This window comes from Amblyraja radiata, chromosome 4, assembly GCF_010909765.2.
Source record: "Amblyraja radiata isolate CabotCenter1 chromosome 4, sAmbRad1.1.pri, whole genome shotgun sequence".
NCBI classification, from domain to species: domain Eukaryota; kingdom Metazoa; phylum Chordata; class Chondrichthyes; order Rajiformes; family Rajidae; genus Amblyraja; species Amblyraja radiata.
In genome coordinates, this window is record NC_045959.1 from 55,767,076 (window position 1) to 55,784,980 (window position 17,905).

The window sequence follows — 17,905 nt, forward strand, 5'->3', positions numbered from 1 at the left end:
GATGCCAGGATTTGGTGTGGGTGATGAGTCGGGCGGCTGCGTTCTGGACCAGTTGGAGTCGGTTGATGTAGGTGGAGCTGATGCCAAGGAGAAGTGAGTTGCAATAGTCCAGTCGGGAGGAAATGAAGGCATGGATTAGTCTTTCAGCAGCAGGCGGTGTGAGAGAGGGTCTGAGTTTGGCGATGTTGCGGAGATGAAAGAAGGAGGTTTTAATGACATGGCGGATGTGAGGCTCAAGGGAGAGGGTGGAATCAAAGATCACGCCAAGGTTGCGGGCCTGGGGAGATGGGGAGACAGTGGTGTCATCGATGGTGAGAGTGGGGTTATTGATTTTGCTGAGTGTGGCTTTGGAGCCTATGAGGAGGAATTCTGTCTTATCGCTGTTGAGTTTGAGGAAATTATGTTGCATCCAGGTTTTTATAGCTGACAAACAGGAGTTGATATGGGAGAGGGGGGGGGGTTGTGGGGGGATTTGGTGCCAAGGTAAATCTGGGTGTCATCAGCGTAACAGTGGAAGTCCAGATTGAAGTGGCGGAGTATCTGACCAAGGGGGAGGATGTAGATGATGAAGAGGAGGGGGCCGAGTACGGAGCCTTGGGGAACGCCTTGAGTGACTGCGGCTGTAGCAGAGCTGTGGTTGTGGAGAGAGATGAAGTGGGATCTGTTGGAAAGGTAGGAACGGAGCCAGCTGAGTGCAGAGCCTTCAATGCCGAGGTCCTTGAGTCTGGTGAGCAGGATGTTATGGTTCACTGTATCGAAAGCTGCGCTCGGGTCGAGGAGGATGAGGATGTTGAGGGAACCAGTGTCAGCAGAGGTGAGGAGGTCGTTGAGGACTTTGAGGAGAGCAGTTTCTGTGCTATGGAGGGGGCGAAAGCCAGATTGGAGGGGTTCAAGTAGGTTATACGCAAGGAGGTGGGAATGAAGTTGCGACGCAACGATACGCTCCAGGGTTTTTGAAAGGAAGGGGAGGTTTGAGATTGGGCGGTAGTTAATGAGAGAGGAGGGATCAAGACCAGGTTTCTTTAAGATTGGTGTAACGGCAGCAGTTTTGAAAGCGGAGGGGACAATTCCTTGGGACAATGAGGAGTTGAAGAGATTAGTGAGGTAGGGGCAGAGAACGGGGAGGCAGGGCTTCAACAGGGGAGTGGGGAGAGGGTCGAGGGAGCAGGTAGTGGGTTTGGAAGAGCTGATGAGTTTGGAGATTTCAATAGGGGTGACCAGGTCAAACTGGGAGAGGAAGCAGTGTGGAGGAGGGGTAAGGAGGTCAGTGGAGATGTTGAAAGGAGGGGCCTTGGTAGGTGGTGGAGTAGATGCTGGGGAGTCGGGTACAGGGGATAAAGATTGATAGATGGTGCTGATTTTATCAGCGAAAAAGTGGAGGAATGAGTTGCAGAGATCCGGAGTAGAGGTAGGGAGAGTGTTGGCTCGAGGCTTGAGGAGGTTGCCCACTGTGGAGAAGAGGGTTCTGTGGTTTAGGCACATATGTGAAGAAACTCTTGCTATCTTCTTTTATATTATTCGCTAGCTTCCCCTCATAATTCATATTTCCTCCCTTTCTTGCCTTTTTAGTTACCTTCTGTTTTTAAAAACTTCCCAATCCTCTGGCTTCCTACTAATCTTTGCAATGTTATATGCCTTATCTTTTAGTTTTATGCTATCTTTGACTTCCATTGTCAGCCACGGTCACCTAATTATCTCCGTATAATCTTTTTTTTCTTTGGAATGAAAAGATCCTGCATCTTCTGAATTATTCCCAGAAATTCCTGCCATTGCTGTTCCACTGTCATTCCTGCTAGGGTCCCTTTCAAGTCAACTTTGGCCTGCTTATGCTTCTGTAGTCCCCTTTGTTCAGCAGTAATATCAACACATCTGATTTCATCTTCTCCCCCTCAGATTACAGGTTGAATCTTATCTTAGTATGGTCGCTACCTCTTAGTGGTTCCTTCACCTTGAGCTCCCTTATTAAATCCGGTTCATTACACAACACTAAATCCAAAATTGCCTTTTCCCTGATAGGCTCCACTACAAGTTGCTCGAAGAAACCATCTCTGAGGCACTCTACTAATTCCCTTCATGTTAAATTCTATCGTGTATTGTGTTCTTTTTATTTGTATGGCTGTGTGGTAACTCATCTCACTGTACCAATTGGTGCATGTGACAATAAATGGAACTTGAACTTGAACTATTGGGATCCAGAACCAACCAGATTTTCCCAGTCTACCTGCATATTGAAATTCCCCCATGACAACCGCAGTATTGCCTTTATTAGAAACTTCTGACTGTTCGAATCCCATCGTTATTATCACCTACTCCACAGCCAACAATGGGCTCATTGGCTGTCGGTGTTCTTTACCTTTTCATACCTTTAATTTCCCTCTCTCCTGACTCTGTCTGAAGAGGGGTCTCGACCTGAAATGTCACCTAATCCTTTTCGCCAGAGATGCTGCCTGACCTGCCGAATTACTCCAGCATTTAGCGACTATCTTCTGCATTTAAAAGACACTTGGACAAGTACACGGATCGGAAAGCTTTAGAGGGATATGGGCCAAATGAAGACAATGAGACTAGTGGGCTGCATCTTGATGAGTTGGGCTGAAGGGTCTGTTTCTGTGCTGTTTGTAATTTCCTTATTTTCCTGAATTTGCCTGATGAATGTTGTGATATTTGTGCATACTGTGTAAATTGTGAATTAATGGACCATTTTTCTGTTGGCAGGTATTTTTCATTAACTTTCCCACTGGATTGCTTTGTGGGGAATTGAGAAAAACCTACGTGGAATTTGTGAACGTAAGCCAGTGCCCGCTTACTGGATTAAAAGTTGTGTGCAAGGACCCAGATTTCTTTTCCTTTGGGAGTAAAACTTCCGCGTTAACGCCACTAAGTCCGACGGCTTCAGAAAACTGTAGCGCCTACAAGACTGTGGTAACCGACTGTGCGGGCACCTCCTCTGCCATCACTTCATCCGTTTCTCCTGCAGACTTTGGGATGGTCTCTGGAAATACACGCTGGGTGATCGAAGTGCCTCTTCCTGACTCTGTATTGTTACCTGCGGCATCTGTGCAACTGCCCCTGTGGTTACGTGGACCCGATGAAGAAGGAGTACATGAAATAAACTTTTTATTTTATTATGAGAGTACAAAACCACATTCAAAATCGGGGTGAGTTTACCTCTGAAATTTCATTTTCATAAGTTCTAGGAACAGAATTAGGCCATTCAGCCCATCAAGTCCACTCCGCCATTCAATCATGGCTGATCTATCTGTATCTCTCAACCCCATTCTCCTGCCTTCACCCCATAACACCTGACACCCGTACTAATCAAGAATCTATCATTCTCCGCCTTAAACATACCCAATGACTTGGCCTCCACGGCCATCTGTGGCAATGAATTCTGCAGATCCACCACCCTCTTTCCTCATCTCCTTTCTAAAGGTCTGTCCTTTTGTTCTGAGGCTGTGGCCTCTGGTCCTAGATTCTCCCACTAGAGGAAACATCCTCTCCACATTCACTCTATCCAGACCTTTCACTATTCGGTAAGTTTCAATGAAGTTCACCTTTTATCCTTCTAAACTCCAGCGAGTATTTTCTTTTGCCAACAAAAATGACTCCTATAAACGCTGGAATTGGTCATTTTCAAGTTTTGATATTTGACATGTATAAACTTGTTTCAAAACTTACATTTTTAAAGAAGAACTAATCGAAGGGCCTGTTTCCATGATGTATCTATAAAATGTCTATATCTTTTATATGCGTGTCTTTCATTCATGTACAGAAGCTGTTAAACGTGAGAGAAATGTCTTGCAGCTTTTGCAACTTATTTTGCCCATAACATAAGCTTGGTGTGTAAGAGCTTAAAATAATGTGCACTGTCCCCTCTACCAGTACTCCATAGATACATCATTTGTGAAAGCAGCATTCTGGAACAATTGCTTTTTGTCAGTAAAGCAGTAAAAAGCGTTGCGATTTGCACAGCAAACTCCCAAATTCTGTTAACGTGAGAGAAATGTCTTGCAGCTCTGCAGTTTGCAACTTATTTTGTTTCTTTGTGTTGCACTCCAGCTGCCCTCTTCTCATAGATTATCTTCATGTTATATATTCCTCAGTGCCACTATAAACTTGTACAGTTTATCCCCACCCAAACATTAGCTTCATGTTTGCTCCGTTGACCCTTCTGCCGCTCCCCTACCTTCTCTACAATTTAAAACCTGCCTGACCTGAGCTCTCAGCATCTTTTTGTGTTATTTTGTCTATAGCATAAGCTTGGCATGTAAGAGATTTAAATACTGTGCACTGTCCCCTAAACCAGCACTCATAGATACATCATTCGTGAAAGCAGCATTTTGGAATAATTATTTTTGGTCAGTAAAGCCGTAAAAATGATTGTGAACTGCACAACAAACTACAAAATCCTTTGACCTTGCACATGCTAAACCAAATGTACTTGATGACCCACATGAGGTTCCCTTTTGTCTGAAGAAGGGTCAGGTACCGACCGAAACGTCACCCATCCAGAGATGCCACCTGACCTGCTGATTTACTCCAGCACTTTGTGTCTATCTTCCCTATTATCCTGTTCATAATACAGATGAAATACTAGTTTAGTTTGTCCTTGTCTCTGGCAACTTTCATAGCCCACATTAAATATTTTCATGCCATGATTGTCGAATTAATGACACATTAGTTTGTCAATCTAGCATTGGTGTATTGTTGTCACATGTAACAAGACACAGTGAAAAACGTTGTTTGCCTGCTGTCCAGTCATAGAGTCAGAGTCTTAAGGGCCTGTCCCACTTACGCGACCTTTACAGGCGACTGCCGGCACCCGTGATAGGTCGCCGAAATTTTCAACATGTGAAAATTCAGCGGCGACCAGAAAGACGCTACGACTCTTTGGGGACCTCTCACGACCATAGGAGACCTCTCATGACCATACAGGCTGTATGGTCGTGAGACGTCTCCTATGGTCGTGAGAGGTCATCCGCGACATGTCGCCAGGGGTCGCCTGTATGGTCGTGAGAGGTCTCCTATGGTCGTGAGAGGTCTCCAAAGAGTTGTAGCGTCTTTCTGGTCGCCGCTGAATTTTCAACATGTTGAAAATTTCGGTGACCTATCACGGGTGCCAGCAGTCGCCTGTAAAGGTCGCGTAAGTGGGACAGGCCCTTTACAGTGTGGAAACAGGCCCTTTGGCTCAACTTGCACACACTAGACAACATATCCCATCTACACTAGTCCCATCTGCCTGCATTTGGTCCATATCCATCCAAACCTGTCCTACCCATGTACCTATCTAAATGTTTCTTAAATGTTGAAATATTACTTGCCTCAACTACTTCCTCTGCTAGCTCGCCATCCTTCCAGTCTGAAGGTCTTGATCCGAAACATAGCCTATTCTTTTTCTCCAGGAATGCTACCTGACCTGCTGAGTTACTGCAGCATTTTGTGTCTATCTTTCCTCTACTGATGCTGCCTGACTGTTGAAATTCTTCCAGCACGTTTCATTTTGCTTAAGTGTCCAACATCCTAGAAATACTCCAACAGGTTCATTGTCTTCTTTCTACAAGTGTTGCCTGAGCTGCTGGATATTTTCTCCATTTAATTTTTTTAATGAAATACTCAGTAATCATTAGCAATATTGGCACCTTCTATTCATGTCTAAAGTTGCAATTCTTCTTGAGGCCTGTAATGCTGGAGAGATCTCTTCTTTAACCGCAACTGTCTTTGTGATGTCTGATAATCCCATGGTGTTTTCAAATTGTGAGTTCCAAGAATCTGACCCAATGACGATGAAGGAAAAACTACATATTTGTTATCTGGATGCTCTAACCTGGGACAAATGGCCGAAAGTGACTTTCTGTTAAAGAAGCCTTGACAATTGCAGCAATGCATCGGATAGATTTCAGCTACAGTGTAGTGGAGAGTATTGGATTTTTATTGTCACGTGTGCTGCGATACTGTTAAACTTTGTTGTGTGCTATTGAGGTCAATCATACTGTACATCAGGTAATGCAATGGATAAAATAAGCATAGTGTACAATATCGTGTTATAGCTACAAAGAAAGTGCAGATTTTTTTTAAAGTCCAAAAGTTGCAATGAGGTCGATTGGAAGATTGATAATTCATCCCTAGCACGTGAGCGGTGGGTTCAAGAGTCTGATCACAGCAGAGGCGGAGCTGTTCAATACAGTATATCCAATGTCAATCGAGCAGGCTGCTTTATCCTTGGGGTGTTAAACTTCACCAGACAGCTGGGCTGTTTCTTCATGCACCTACCTATGGGCATGTTTTAATTGTCTGATTACATCTCCTTTATGGAGACACAACATATATAATTGTGATTCACTAGAAACGATGTTGTGTATGGACCCCAAACTTTAAGCACAGTGACGCAACAAAGTTGTTCCCTTACAGTGCCAGGGTTCGATCCTGACCACGGGTGCTGTCTGTATGAAGTTTGTACATTCTCCCTGTGACCGTGTGAGTTTCCTCCCACATTCCAAAGACCAGCTGGTTTATAGTTTAATTGGCTTCTGTAAATTGTCCTTAGTGTGTAGCTAGGACCAGTGTATGTGATTGCTGGTCGGCGCGGACTCGGTGAGCCAAAGAGCCTGTTTCCATGCTCTATCTTTAAACTAAACTAACCTGCAAAGCACCAATTGAACTAGTCAAAAGCAAAAGAATTGCACATATCAGAAATGTAAAATAAGAACAAAAGGTGCTAGACATGCTCAGCAGGTCAGGCAGCATTTATGGAGAAAGGAACAGGTAAAGTTTCGAGCCAGATGTGTTAGCATGTTTAACATTGCAGAGAGGGGGAAGGATAGAGAGATCGTGGAATGTCTGACAGGGTGGAGCCCAAAATACAGGTGACTCACACACTGACAACCACCTCCTTTGGGTGATAAATACCTATTATTCAAAGTTGATCTGTCTGAAGGAATGAAGACACAAGATACTGCAGATGCTGGTTTACAAAAAAATGACAAAGTGCTGGAGTAACTTGGCGGGTCAGGCAGCATCTCTGGAGGACATGGAAAGGTGACATTTCGGGTCACTTGTGGATAGTGACGTTTCGGGTTGGGAACCTTGTTCACTCTGAGAAAGGGTCCCAACCTGAAATGTCACCTGTCAATTTCCTCCAGAGATGCTGCTTAACCTGCTGGGTTACTCTAGCATTTTGGACTGTAAATCGAGATGATTGTGGGTAGTTTTGTGAATTGAAATGCAGAACAAAGCAGTTGCTGGAAATGTGAGCTAATGGAATACTGCAAATACTCGGCATCTGTGGCGAGAGATAAAATGAGTCGATGTTTAGTTTAGTTTATTGTCATGTGTACCGAGGTACAGTGAAAAGCTTTTTGTTGGTGCGAAAAAACTACATGATTACAATCGAGCCGTGTACAGATACAGGTTAAAGGGTATATGTTTAGTGCCAGAAACAGTCAAGTAAAGTCTGATTAAAGATAGTCCGAGAGTCACCAATGATGTAGATGGGAGGTCAGGAATGTCTCTTGTTGGTGAGAGGAAAATCTTACCCTGAATCCAGAGGTGTGCGTTTCCACACTTCTGTACCTCATGCCTGATGGGAGAGGGAAGAAGAGGGAGTGACCGGGGTGAGACTGGTCCTTGATCATGCTCTGATCTGTGGTTAAGGCTACAGGTGGATCTGAGCAGGCTGGTTCTGACAAACTGGAGAGGTTGGCTAGTTGAAATTATTCATAAGCGCCTTTCCTGTTTGCAGTTCTTTGCATTGTTGTAAGTCTTATAATTGGTATGTGGAGAGATAAGAGACCACAATTACTAAGTAAATAAAATAAAGTACTGGAGGAATTCAGTGGGTCATGCAGGATCAGCGGAGGGAATGGTTTGGGTTAGGACTCTTCTTCAGACTCTTGGAGACGAGGGAGAAGAGGTGGGCATGGGGCAATGTCTGGCAAGTGATGCAGGTGAAGGGGGATTAATTGGCAGGGGTGGAGATAGTGACAGACGAGGGTTGGAAAGGAGACCAAAGGAGTCCAATAAGGAAGGAAGAGGAGTGGAATGTAAAGCACAGCCCTCTTTGTTTAGAAGGATGATGGAGGAACCTCATTGAAACTTACCGAATAATGAAAGGCCTGGATAGAGTAAACATGGAGAGGATGTGCCACTAGTGGGAGAGTATAGGACGAGAGGGCACAGCCTCAGAATAAAAGGACATAACATTAGAAAGGTGAGGAGGGATTTCTAGTTAGAGGGTGGTAAATCTGTGGAATTCATTGCCACAGACGGCTGTGCAGGCCATCAATGGGTATTTTGTGTTGTGTGAAAGGTATCTTTGAATTTAAAGTCACCGTGAAACCTCTGCCTCTCTGCCCACAGCCACCGAGTGCTGAGACACACAGCAATAATATGCACGAGCCGCTCTCTCAGTGTTAGGGCCACGGCTTGCAGGAGCAACGCCCTTGAAGCAGAAGCAAAGAGCGACATCGATAATCTCCTCCTCTTTCTGGATGTGGCCAACATTAACACAGTGAGTTGTTTAAACATGAACTGAAATATAAAAATGAACTGCAAATGGATTGAAGAGATGTGTACTTGTACTTATCCTTGGATGCCAGAAACTGATTATCAGAGAATGCACCATCTCCTCAAACAAGAATTGTTGCTCATTTTCATTAGTGGAAATCATCATTCATGTATATAAAATTATGGGATGTAGATAGGGTGGACAGTCACAATCTTTTCCCCAGGATGGAAATGTTCAATGCTAGAAGGAATAGTTATAAGGTGACAGGTTTGTTGGAAATGTGCGGGCTAGTTTTTTTTACACAGGCTGTGGTTGGGGCCTGGAACGCAATGCCAGGGGTGGTGTTAGAAGCTTTTAGATTGGCATGAGGAAGTTTAGTTTATTATTGTCACTTATACCAAGGTACAATGAAAAGCTTTTGTTTGCATGCTGTCCAGTCAAAGAAAAGACTCAACATGAATACAAACAAGTCATCTGCAGTGCAGGCAAGGAATAGAGAGTTATGGATCATGTACAGGCAATGAGATCAGTTTGGCTTGGCATCATGTTTCACGCTGGAAAGGATGCAGAGACGATTTATGAGGATGTTGCCAGGACTCGAAGGCCTGCGCCATAGGGAGAGGTTGAACAGGCTCGGACTCTTTCTTGGCACGTAGGAAAATGAGAGGTGATCTTATAAAAGTGTACAAAAACATGAGAGGAATAAATCAGGTAGACGTAGAGAGTCTCTTGCCCAGAGTAGGGGAATTGAGAACCAGAGGACATAGGTTTAAGGTGAGGAGGGGGAGGGAAAGATTTAATAGGAGTAACTTTTTTACACAGGTACTGTCGCAACATTTAAAAACATTTAGGCAGGTACATGGATAGGGCAGGTTTAGAGGGATATGGGCCAAACTGGGAGGTGGGACTAATGTAGATGGGACATGTGGGCATGTTACAATACAATACAATACAATTCAATTTATTGTCATTTGGACCCCTTGAGGTCCAAACGAAATGCCGTTTCTGCAGCCATACATTACAAACAAATAGACCCAAGACACAACATAATTTACATAAACATCCATCACATTGCTGACCTGAAGGGCCTGTTTCCACGCTGTATGACTTTGACTCTACAAACTCTGCTGCAAAACTTGAATGTCGACAAAGGTGGTTCAGTTGATCAATGTATTAAAAAGCAAATCTTTTATCCTGATAAATAGGAAATTTGTGACGCATGAAATAACTGAGGTGACTATGTCATTGATATTTTTAAGGAAGGGCAAGATAAAGAGATGAAGATAAATAGAAAAGTTTAGTAATAACGTGAGATGAACGAGTGGAAGGAAGCTTGTGTGAAGATAAATATTAGCATTGGCCTTTGCCAGAACATCTTGTGTGTGTGTGTGTGTGTGCGCTGTATTAGTCACTTTAAACCGTGGTTTTGTCTTTATTTTAGTTATTACAATTTGACTGACAGATTTATAAGGAGTGGAGGATTAGCTGTTATAAGGAGTTTGGAGCCTGGAGTCAGGCAAATAGTCTGATTCATCCTTTATTTTAAACATGTTATTCTTGTATGGTGCCTCGATTAAATGGTGTGGTATTGCGCCACATCCTTTGCACCATGCCACAGAAGAAGAAGAAGAAGTAGGAAAATCTCCCACAATCTACGCAATTTCTCGGTTGCCAAACACTTTAATTCCTCCTTCCCATTCCCACTGACCCTCCTATCCTGGGCCTCCTCCACTGTCAGGAGTAAGGCCACACACAAATTGGAGGAACAGCACCTTGTATATCGCTTGGGCAGCTTGCAACCTAGCGGTATGTATATTGATTTCTCTAACTTCAAGTAACCCCTGCATTCCCTCTCTCACTGTCCCTCCCCCTCCCAAGTCATTCCACGAGTTTCACAGTTGTCCACCCTAGTTTCACTGTTTGTTCACCTTGATCATCATTGCTGGCTTTGATTTGTCCTTTTGCATACCTTTCATTCATTTGTTTGTACCGGATCATATCTTCAGTTTCCCTCCCCCTTGATTCTTAGTCTGAAGAAGGATCTCGACCCGAAACATCACCCAGTCCTTCGCTCCAGAGATGCTGCCTGTCCCGCTGAGTTACTCCAGCTTTTTGTGTCTATCTTCATCTAAAAGCAGAACCGCACATGAACCATTTGTGGAAAGACTCCTGCTTTAGACATTAAAATACAGCACGGTAACAGGCCCTTTGGCCCACTACATCCGTGCCGACCAGCACTAGCACTATCCTACACACGAGGAATAAATTTACCATTTTATCAAGCCAATTAACCTACAAACCTGTAAGTCTTTAGAGTGTGGGAAGAAACCGGAGCACCCGAGAAAACCCACAGGGTTATGGAGAACGTGCAAACTCCATACAGACAGCATCCATGGTCAGAATCGACCACAGGTCTCTGGCGCTGTGAGGCGGCAAATCTAGTGCTGCATTGCTGTGCCGCTCTGCTGGAATGGGAAAAATTCTGGAAAATTAATAATCAATAGGGGTGATACAGCTGGAAGAGCTGCCGCCTCGAAGCGCTGGAGAACCAGATTTGATCCTGACCATGGCACGTGTGTGTATGTGTGGACTTTGCACATTCTGCCTGTGACCACATGGGTAGCCTCCGGCTTCTCCAGGTTCCTCCCACATCACACATCCCGTGGGTTTTCTCAGGTGCTCCAGTTTCTTCCCACACTTCAAATATGTACAGGTTTGCAGGTTAATGTGCTTGGTATAAGTGTAAATTATCCCTAGTGTGTGCAGGATAGTGTTATTTGCAGGGATCGTTGGTTGGTGCGGATTCGGTGGGCCGAAGGGCCTGTTTCCGCACTGTATCCCGAAACTATACTAAACGTCGCGTTTGTAGGTTAATTCTTCCTCTATAAATTGACGCAAGTGTGCAAGTAGTGGATGAGAATACAGGTTAACAAAGAATAAGTGTGAATGGGTGATTGATGCTCGGCATGGACTTGGTAGGCTGAAGGCCCTCTTCTGTATCTTTATATTAAAACTTTTTTTTTAATTCTATAAAAGGGGGGAAGAAAGCAAACAAAATATACCTCTGGTTTTTAAATGGACGTGTCAAACCATGAACAATTGGCATTTGCTATAAAATAATGTAGGTGTCATACTAACATTGGGGCTTATTCTTTCAGAGTGAAGCAGGCGTGAGGGAATTCCACATAATTCAAGTGTCTAGTTGCAGTGAGCATTGGAAACTACAGAAATGTATCAACCCTACGGAAGATAAAGGTTGGTGATTTATTTTTGCCTGCCTTTCGACTTGTTTTATCCCAATGTTATGGTTTTTCTCGTATTATTCCAGCGTTGAAACTAGCAGACCGGTGATATCACAGTTTTGGGATTCAGTTCGGATCTCTAGTGTTTGATTTTTTTCCCAGGATGGAAATATCAAATACTGGAGGTCATAGCTTTAAGGTGAGAGGGGTAAGGTTTAAAAGAGATATGCGGAGCAAATTTCTTACAGAGGGTGGTGTGCCTGGAATGTGCTGCCAGGGGTGATGGTGGAGATATGATAGTGGTGTTTCAAAGACTTTTGGATGGACCTGGATGTGGGGGAGGGGGGGGGGGGGTGTGGATTGTGTGTAAACAGATAAGAGTTGGACAGCATCATGTTCGGCATAGACATCGCAGCCCGAAGGGTGGTTCTTGTTCTGTTCTATGTTCCAATGCTGTCTGTGTGGAGTTTGCATATGTCACGGTGAATTTCCTCTGGGTGCCCTGGTTTCCATCCACATGCCACAAGATATAGACGTTGGGAGGTTGTTACAGTTGTACAAGACATTGTTGCGGCCACATTTGGAACATTGTGTTCCGTTTTGGTCAGCCTGTTTTGTTTAGTTTTAGTTTAGAGAAGATACAGGGAAGAATGTACAAACTCTGTACAGACAGCACCCAGGGTCTCCGGTGCTGCAAACGCTGTAAGGCAGCAACACTACTACTGTACCTCCATGTCGCCATTGGGAAAGGGCGGGAAAGATGTTAAGCTTGAAAGGGTGCAGATAAGATTCATGAGGATGGTGCCAGGAAGAGGGCCTGTCCTGCAGGGAGAGGTTGAGCAGGCGAGGACTCTATTGGAGCGCAGGAGGACAAGAGGTGATCCTATAGAGGTGTATATGATCCTGAAGGGATTAGTTAGGATGATAGATAGGGAAATCAAGAACCAGGGGACACAGGCTTAAGGTGAGGGAGGGCAAGTCACGGTGGTAAGTCACTGGAGCAGTCAGAGGAGACCCACGTTGTCACAAGGAGAACGTGCAAACCCCAAGCACAGACAACGCCCGAGGTCAGCATCTAACCCGGGGCTGTGAGGCAGCAGCTCTACCAACTCTGCCACCCACTATTCTCCCACCTGCCCTTAATGGTTAAAAAAAATGGCTTCAGAAGTGTAACGCAACTCTGAGGAATAACGAAAGCTATGAGATGCTATGAGAATGCAGGGTGACTTGGACAGGTTGGGGGAGTGGGCAGATGCATGGCAGATGAAGTTTAATGCGGATAAATGTGAGGTTGCCCACTTTGGTATAAAAAACAGGAAGGCAGATTACTATCTAAATGGCGTCAAGTTGGGAAAAAGGGAAGCACAACGGGATCTGGGGGTCCTTGTTCATCAGCCTATGAAAGTAAGAATGCAGGTGCAGCAGGCAGTGAAGAAAGCGAATAGCATGTTGGCCTTCATTACAAGATGATTCGAGTATAGAAGCAAAGAGATCATTCTGCAGTTGTACAGAGCCCTAGTGAGACCACACCTGGAGTATTGTGTGCAGTTTTGGTCCCCTAATTTGAGGATGGACATTCTTGCTATTGAGGGAGTGCAGCGTAGGCTTACAAGGTTAATTCCAGGGGTGGCGGGACTGTCATGCTGCGAGAATGGAGCAGCTTGTACACTCTGGAGTTTAGAAGGATGAGAGGGTCTTATTGAAACATATAAGATTGTTAAGGGTTTGGACACGCTAGAGGCAGGAAAAATGGTCATGTTGGGGGAGTCCAGAACCAGCGGCCACAGTTTAAGAATAAGGGGTAAGCCATTCAGAACGGAGACGAGGAAACACCTTTTCTCACAAGAGTTGTGAGTCTCGAATTCTCTGCCTCAGAGGGCGGTGGAAGCCGATTCTCTGGATGCTTTCAAGAGAGAGCTAGATAGGGCTCTTAAAGATAGTGGAGTCAGGGGATATGGGGAGAAGGCAGGATCGGGGTACTGATTGGGGATGATCAGCCATGATCACATTGAATGGCGGTGCTGGCTCAAAGGGCCGAATGGCCTACTTCTGCACCTATTGTCTATTGTTTATTGGGCTGGGGAGGGACTGAACGCAGCAAGTTTTGTTTTCTTTGTTGCATCCAGTATTGGTCTCTAACCTGCTGGTTAGCTTGGGGAAAACTATACAACCCATTTGTTCCCAGTGCTTTGAAATTAAATCTCCCAGTTACTCTGATCAATGTTCAGGAAAGTGGTAAACTTCCAGTGGCCGTATCGAAAAGGCACTGAAATCTAGATCTCAGCTGAGCTTCCTAATCGATATTTGGGCAAGTTGGAAGAGAATAGGATGGTATTCACATTAGTGGGTGACATCGGGGAGGAGGGGGGGAGGGGGGGGGTGGAGTGGAAGCGTGTAGATTTTCCATGTGGGCAAGGACAAATGCAATTAAGCAATGGGTGACGCAAGAAACTGCAGAAGTACAACACGAAGGGTGTCAGATTCCAGGCATTGAACATGGTTTCGTTAGTTGCTGATGCAAAACTGTGACCCTGATCCATCCTGCATATTTACAAGACTGTTGAATTTGAAGGGTCAACTTCATGTGCTGTTTCATTTTCCATTACCAACATCAACACATGATCCTGTTACATGTGGGAGGTATGGTTGATTGATTTGTGGATGACAAAACAATTGGTGGTGTTATTGAAAGTGAGTAGGACAGTCAGCGCTTCAGGCTAAGATTAATCATTTGGCAGGACGAACAGAGCAATGGCAATGGGAGTCTTTGTGAAGCGATTGGATTTAGCTTAGTTTTCATATACAGCATGGAAACGTGGCTTTCGACCCACTGAATCCACACTGACCAGCGATCCCCGCACGCTAACACGATCCTACATAATAGGGATAATGTACAATTTTTATTGAAGCCTATTAACCTACAAACCCGTATGTCTTTGGAGTATGGGAGGAAACGAGAGCACCTGGAGAAAGCCCACACGGTCACAGGGAGAACGTACATACTCCTATAGACGGCACCCCTAGTCAAGATTCGAACCAGAGTCTCTGGCGTTGTAAGGCAATAACTGTACTGCTGCGCCTCTGTGCTGCAATATTTGTTGAGCTGCTAACTCAGCTATTTATTTAGCTGCAATAAAGTGCAAAATAAAATGTACCACAAATGACAAGTAGAGCAACCTAAATAACGTTTTTGTTTGTTAAATTTCAGATGCAAAACTCAGCAGTCGCGAGAGAGCAAAACTGTGTTTTCGGGCAACGCGATGTCAACATTCAGAAGGTGAGCCCAAATACAGACTATGGTAATTTTTCTGATGTAATTTTTCTGATGTAATTGCAGTTGTAATCGCTAAATTAAGGGAAATCATGCTGCTGTTCTCATTTCATAGCTACCTCGTGTTCAGAAGGAAGGTATATATTTGCAGATATCGTTTTGGGAAGTGAGCAGGTGAGTAGACATATAATTTTGTTACATTTCATTGCTATTACTTTTAGCTAATCGTGATACCTTAAGCAGCAATCAAATATTAATTGGCATTTGATGAAATATCCTGAAACGGTTATGGTGATCGTTCATTGAACATCTATCTTTTTTTTTAAAGTCAGTTTTGATGGTGGCATGGATATGCAGGGATATGGATCGCATGCAGGCAGAGTAGATTAATTTAACCTGGCATTATGTTCAACAATGGTATTGTGCCTGAAGAGCCTGTTGCTGTGTAGAACTGTTCCATGTACCTGCTCAAATATCTCTTAAATTTTAAAGTACCTGTCACAATTACCTCCTCTGGCAACTTGTTCCATATATCCACCTCCCTCTGAGTGGAAAAAGCTGCCCCTCACATTCCTATTAAATCTTACCCCTCTCACCTTCAACCCAGGTCCTCTGGTTCTTGATTCCCCTACACTGGGCAAAAGACTGTACATTCACGCTATCTATTCCCCTCATGATCTTATATACCTCTAAGGTGTATCAGGCCTCCTGTGCTCCAAGTAATAGTTTACTGTCACGTGTACTGAAGTACAGTGAAAAGCTTTTTTGTTGCATGCTATCCTGTTAGTGGAAAGACTATACATGAGTTCAATCAAGCCATCCATAATGTACTGATACACGATAAAAGAATGATGTTTAGTGCAAGGTAAAGTCCAATTAAAAATAGACATGAGATAGATGGGAGGTCATTGGGGATTGGATGGTTAACTCGCCTTGTGTCAGCTGGGAACGCACTGTCTCTGCATCAGCATGTATGCTTTTTCACACTTCTGTTCCCCTTGCCTGATGGGAGAGGGGAGAAGATGGAGTGTCCAAGGTGTGACTGGATCTTGATCTTGCTGGTGGCCTTGCCGCGGCAGTGTGAAATAATAGATGGAGTCAGTGGAAAGGAAGTTGGTTTCAAGTTCAAGTTCAAGTGAGTTTATTGTCATGTGTCCCTGTATAGGACAATGAAATTCTTGCTTTGCTTAAGCACACAGAAAATAGTAGGCATTTACTACAAAACAGATAAATGTGTCCATATACCATGATATAAATATATACACACATGAATAAATAAACTGGTAGTGCAAATAACAGAAAGTGGTTGCTAATAATCAGAGTTTTGTCCGAGCCAGGTTTAATAACCTGATGGCTGAGGGGAAGTAGCTATTCCTGAACCTGGTTGTTGCAGTCTTCAGGCTCCTGTACCTTCTACCTGAAGGTAGCAGGGAGATCAGTGTGTGGCCAGGATGGTGTGGGTCTTTGATGATACTGCCAGCCTTTTTGAGGCAGCGACTGCGATAAATCCCCTCGATGGAAGGAAGGTCAGAGCCGATGATGGACTGGGCAGTGTTTACTACTTTTTGTAATCTTTTCCTCTCCAGGGCGCTCAAATTTCCGAACCAAGCCACGATGCAACCGGTCAGTATGCTCTCGACTGTGCACCTGTAGAAGTTAGAGAGAGTCTTCCTTGACAATCCGACTCTCCGTAATCTTCTCAGGAAGTAGAGGCGCTGATGAGCTTTTTTGATAATTGCGTTCGTGTTCTCGGACCAGGAAAGATCTTCAGAGATGTGCACCCCCAGGAATTTGAAGTTCTTGACCCTTTCAACCATCGACCCGTTGATATAAATGGGGCTGTGGGTCCCCCTCCTACTCCTTCCAAAGTCCACAATCAGTTCCTTGGTTTTGCTGGTGTTCAGGGCCAGGTTATTGCGCTGGCACCATAGGGACAGTTGCTCGATCTCTCTTCTGTACTCTGACTCATCCCCATCAGTGATACGCCCCACAATAGTGGTGTCATCAGCGAACTTGATGATGGAGTTCGCACTGTGGTTCGCTACGCAGTCATGGGTATAGAGTGAGTACAGCAGGGGGCTGAGCACGCAGCCTTGAGGTGCTCCCGTGCTGATTGTTATTGAGGCTGACACATTTCCACCAATACGAACAGACTGTGGTCTGTGGACGAGGAAGTCGAGGATCCAGTTGCAGAGGGATGCGCAGAGACCCAGTTCTGCGAGTTTGGTAACCAGTTTGGAGGGGATGATTGTGTTAAATGCCGAGCTGTAATCAATGAATAACAGCCTGACATATGAGTTTTTGTTGTCCAAGTGGTCCAGTGCGGAGTGGAGGGCCAGCGAGATCGCATCCACCGTTGATCTGTTGTGGCGGTATGCGAACTGCAGTGGGTCCAGGTTTTTGTCGATGTAGGAGTTGATTTGCTCCATGATCAACCTCTCAAAGCACTTCATCACCACCGGCGTTAGTGCCACTGGTCGATAGTCATTGAGGCACGTCACCTTACTCTTCTTGGGAACCGGTATAATTGATGCCCTTTTAAAGCAGGTGGGGACCTCAGACCTCAGAAGTGAGAGGTTGAAAATGTCCGTAAAAACTCCCGCCAGTTGGTCCGCACAGGTTTTTAGAACACGACCGGGTATACCATCAGGTCCAGGTGCTTTTCGGGGGTTCACCCCTCTGAAGGATTTCCTGACATCGGCCTCTGTGACTGAGACTGAAATGCCATCGCAGCGAATGGGGGATCGGGAAGGCACATCAGTATTCTCCCTGTCAAAGCGTGCGTAAAACGCATTGAGCTCGTCAGGGAGTGATGTTACACCGGCATTCGAGCTGCCTCCTGGTTTTGCCTTGTAGGAGGTGATTGCATTCAGACCCTGTCACAGCTGC

The 17,905-nt window shown here is 44.8% G+C and overlaps 1 protein-coding gene across 2 annotated transcripts in view; it reads left to right on the plus strand.

Annotated features, from left to right (window-relative positions):
* trappc8 (trafficking protein particle complex subunit 8) overlaps nt 1-17,905 on the plus strand; it is a 113,393-nt gene that overhangs the window by 78,944 nt on the left and 16,544 nt on the right. For both annotated transcript variants that reach the window (XM_033019479.1, XM_033019481.1), the window contains 5 exons: nt 2,716-3,158; nt 8,356-8,506; nt 11,662-11,758; nt 14,954-15,022; nt 15,132-15,190. In XM_033019479.1, the coding sequence (XP_032875370.1) occupies nt 2,716-3,158; nt 8,356-8,506; nt 11,662-11,758; nt 14,954-15,022; nt 15,132-15,190 (819 nt within the window). The remainder of the gene's footprint in view (nt 1-2,715; nt 3,159-8,355; nt 8,507-11,661; nt 11,759-14,953; nt 15,023-15,131; nt 15,191-17,905) is intronic.